The sequence below is a fragment of the Phytophthora parasitica genome, assembly GCF_000247585.1.
Source record: "Phytophthora parasitica INRA-310 unplaced genomic scaffold supercont2.31, whole genome shotgun sequence".
In the NCBI taxonomy this organism is placed as follows: domain Eukaryota; phylum Oomycota; class Peronosporomycetes; order Peronosporales; family Peronosporaceae; genus Phytophthora; species Phytophthora nicotianae.
In genome coordinates, this window is record NW_008649017.1 from 601,117 (window position 1) to 603,904 (window position 2,788).

The 2,788-nt window shown below is 47.2% G+C and overlaps 1 protein-coding gene across 1 annotated transcript; it reads right to left on the bottom strand.

Annotated features, from left to right (window-relative positions):
• Nucleotides 1–1,849: 1,849 nt before the first annotated feature.
• On the bottom strand, nucleotides 1,850–2,608 carry PPTG_13097 (hypothetical protein; the record flags this gene model as incomplete). Its single annotated transcript, XM_008908825.1, has 2 exons — nucleotides 1,850–2,256; nucleotides 2,320–2,608. The coding sequence occupies 2 exons, from the start codon at nucleotides 2,606–2,608 to the stop codon at nucleotides 1,850–1,852; spliced, it is 696 nt and encodes a 231-aa protein (XP_008907073.1).
• Between the last annotated feature and the right edge of the window lie 180 nt (nucleotides 2,609–2,788).

Below are 2,788 nucleotides of genomic sequence, written 5' to 3' on the forward strand. Positions count from 1 at the left end.
GTCCTTTTTTTGGTCAGCTAGTTATATAAATAGCTACAACGACTTAGGCAACGAATAGCGCGCGCAAAATCAATGAAGTCGACAACACAATTGGTGAGGTTGCGGGAATGTCGTTCTTGTCCGACTGGGTCAACATTCACCAGTTTTTGGATCGGATCTTAAAAGGTTATAAAGAATTTCGTCGCTTTAGCTCTTCTTTTGTCAATTCAAGGTATTGAGTTATTACAAAAGTAACCAAATATAATATGATACAGGATATCCGAGGGTTTCCGAAGCCACTAAGACTGGATATAAATATCCAGAGAATTTGGTTGTGTAAACTTAAACAAGTCCGAATCAGTTTCAAAAACAAGCTTGTGTTTACTTATACGAGTTCACATCGACCGGTTTAAAAAACACGTTTAATATAACGTTAAATAACGGATTTGTTTTGACTATCCCCCTAAATTTTTACGTGTAAAATTGAAAGAAATTATTTAGTTGTGGCACAAATTTTATGCCACTCGGGACCAAAACTATTCTTAGAGTAATATGTAGGAAACTTTGCCAATGAGCACTCGATCGACGAACGTTCGCAAGCAGCGTACAAGCAGAAGCCTATTGTACCTTTCGTGCATTTTGGTGGAGCTCTTGCATATCTCGACGACTTATCAAAGTTGGAATAACGACTTAGACACTCGACGAATAACATATTTGAAAGGGTTAGCGACTTCGAGGACGAGTTGTGGGATAGATGGACGGGTTGGGCCCAGATAATAGCGAATGGCGGACACTCGAACCGCCATTCGTTGTCCGAAATCGTTCAAGTCTGTGATATCATCCTTGGCTAGCATGACCAAGTCAAGTGATCTTCGTTGGCGAGCGGTATCACTAGTTCATGTTTACGACGTCGAGTCGCTCACGTTGCAAGCATTCTCGGTGTATCGAAAAGGTCCATAGAGAGGTGGTACGGGTGGTTCCTGAATAGAGGCACTGTCGAAGGAAAGGGACGAAAGTATCGCACGTCAAGATGGCCCCTAAACGTGTGTCAATTTGTCCGTGTATATGCAGAGTCTCATCCGTGTTTCTACATCAAAAACCTACTATCAGCACTGAGGACTCGCTTTCCTACACTGAGGAACACTTCTAAAGCTACAATCTGTAGAGCGCTCCGGTTCGATCTTCACCCCACGCGTAAGGTGCTTAGCCAACGGGCAAGGGAGGCTGCTCCAGCAGAAATTGCGGTGTACTACAATAAGCTACTTCCGTTTTACGCTGGACCAGAACAGCTCGTCTTCCTGGACGAGACAGCAAAAGCCGGTCGTGACTGTATGCGTCGGTACGCGTTGTCGCCGAGGGGTACCCCTGCCGTGGTAGAACTGCCATTTAGACGGGGGGAGGCGAGTCTCCGTGCTGGCAGCAATGGATACGACAGGATTCTTTGCTTGGGAGATGACGAGGGGAACTTTTTCGCGTAGAGAGTTCCATAAGGCTTTTAGTGAAAAGATTGCACCAATGTTGAATCGGTGGCCTCTTCCTAGAAGTATCGTGGTTCTTGATAACGCAAAGATACATATGTATCATGAGCTAGAGAAGTTGGTACACTCAACGGGTGCTCTAAGCTTCTTTCTTCCTCCGTATTGCCCACAATTATATCCTAAAGAGGTGATATTCTCTCTTCTGAAGCGGTGGATTATCAACCACGCCAACATGGCATTTCAAACTAACCCTGAAGCCGTATTGGAGGTTGCCTTACGAGAGTGTACTCGCTCTAACGATTCTGTAGGTAAAAATTTGTATCGAAAATGCGGATATTCAACAGATTTAGTTGGGTATGTATTCGTCGACAGAGCCGATAGTACTAACTAAATCAAACTACAGCTTCACTTCTATCATTGTCCCCTCCGCCGTCTTCTATGTCGTCGTCGAAGTCGTTTGCCGTGTCTTCTATATCAGCTGTATCTTCAGGCACTGCAACTGCACGCACAACTCGTTCGCGATACGGAGGACGAAGGTCATACCCGGGTAAACCCAACGCTGCCCAGACCTCCCGGATATTTAGGTCGATGGGTACTGAAACACCGTTAATCATAATGTGAATACGACGCGTCTCCGTATTTGCTGCGCTTGACGCCGCCGCCACTTCTTGTTGGTGTTGGCGAGCGCGAGCGTCAATGTAGTTTAACTGACGGAAGGTTTCGTTGTTTGGTTGAATTACTGGAGCACCGTCGGACTGCCGTGCTTGGACAGTTGCCCAGTACTCGAGTGATGCTGGTCCTGGGGCCTCACGGTTCTCAATTCGCAATGTATCTGCTATATTGCGAGAGGCCTAGGCCATACGGGCTGCCGTTGCCCTATGAATTGAATTGGATTTCTTGACTCGGTTGACGTACATGAAGAGTGCCAGTCGCTGGCTAGGACTCTTCCTTCTTCCCCACACCTTCCGCAGCAGCCGTGAGAATTCACCTGCGTTCTCAGGTAGACGCTGGTAGTCACTCTGTCGGGCGTTCACAGTGGCTTTAATGTAGATACCAGCACCATCAGGCCAATTCACTGCCGAGTCGTCCTTCACTAAGAGTCGTAGCTTCTCCTTAAGTACTGCGTAGCCTTCTTCGACCGAAAACGCCATAGCGCGACGCGAGCCGTGAACTGCTCTGCGGTCGGTAAGAGACTCTCCGATCTTTATAGCCACCTCTGCGTCGCACTCGCAGGGAAGGTTGTAACGGGGTTACACGGGTTTACACCTGGTGTATTCCACACATGGGTACGGAGTACCCGAAGGGTTAACATACCCTCAGTACATGACTCG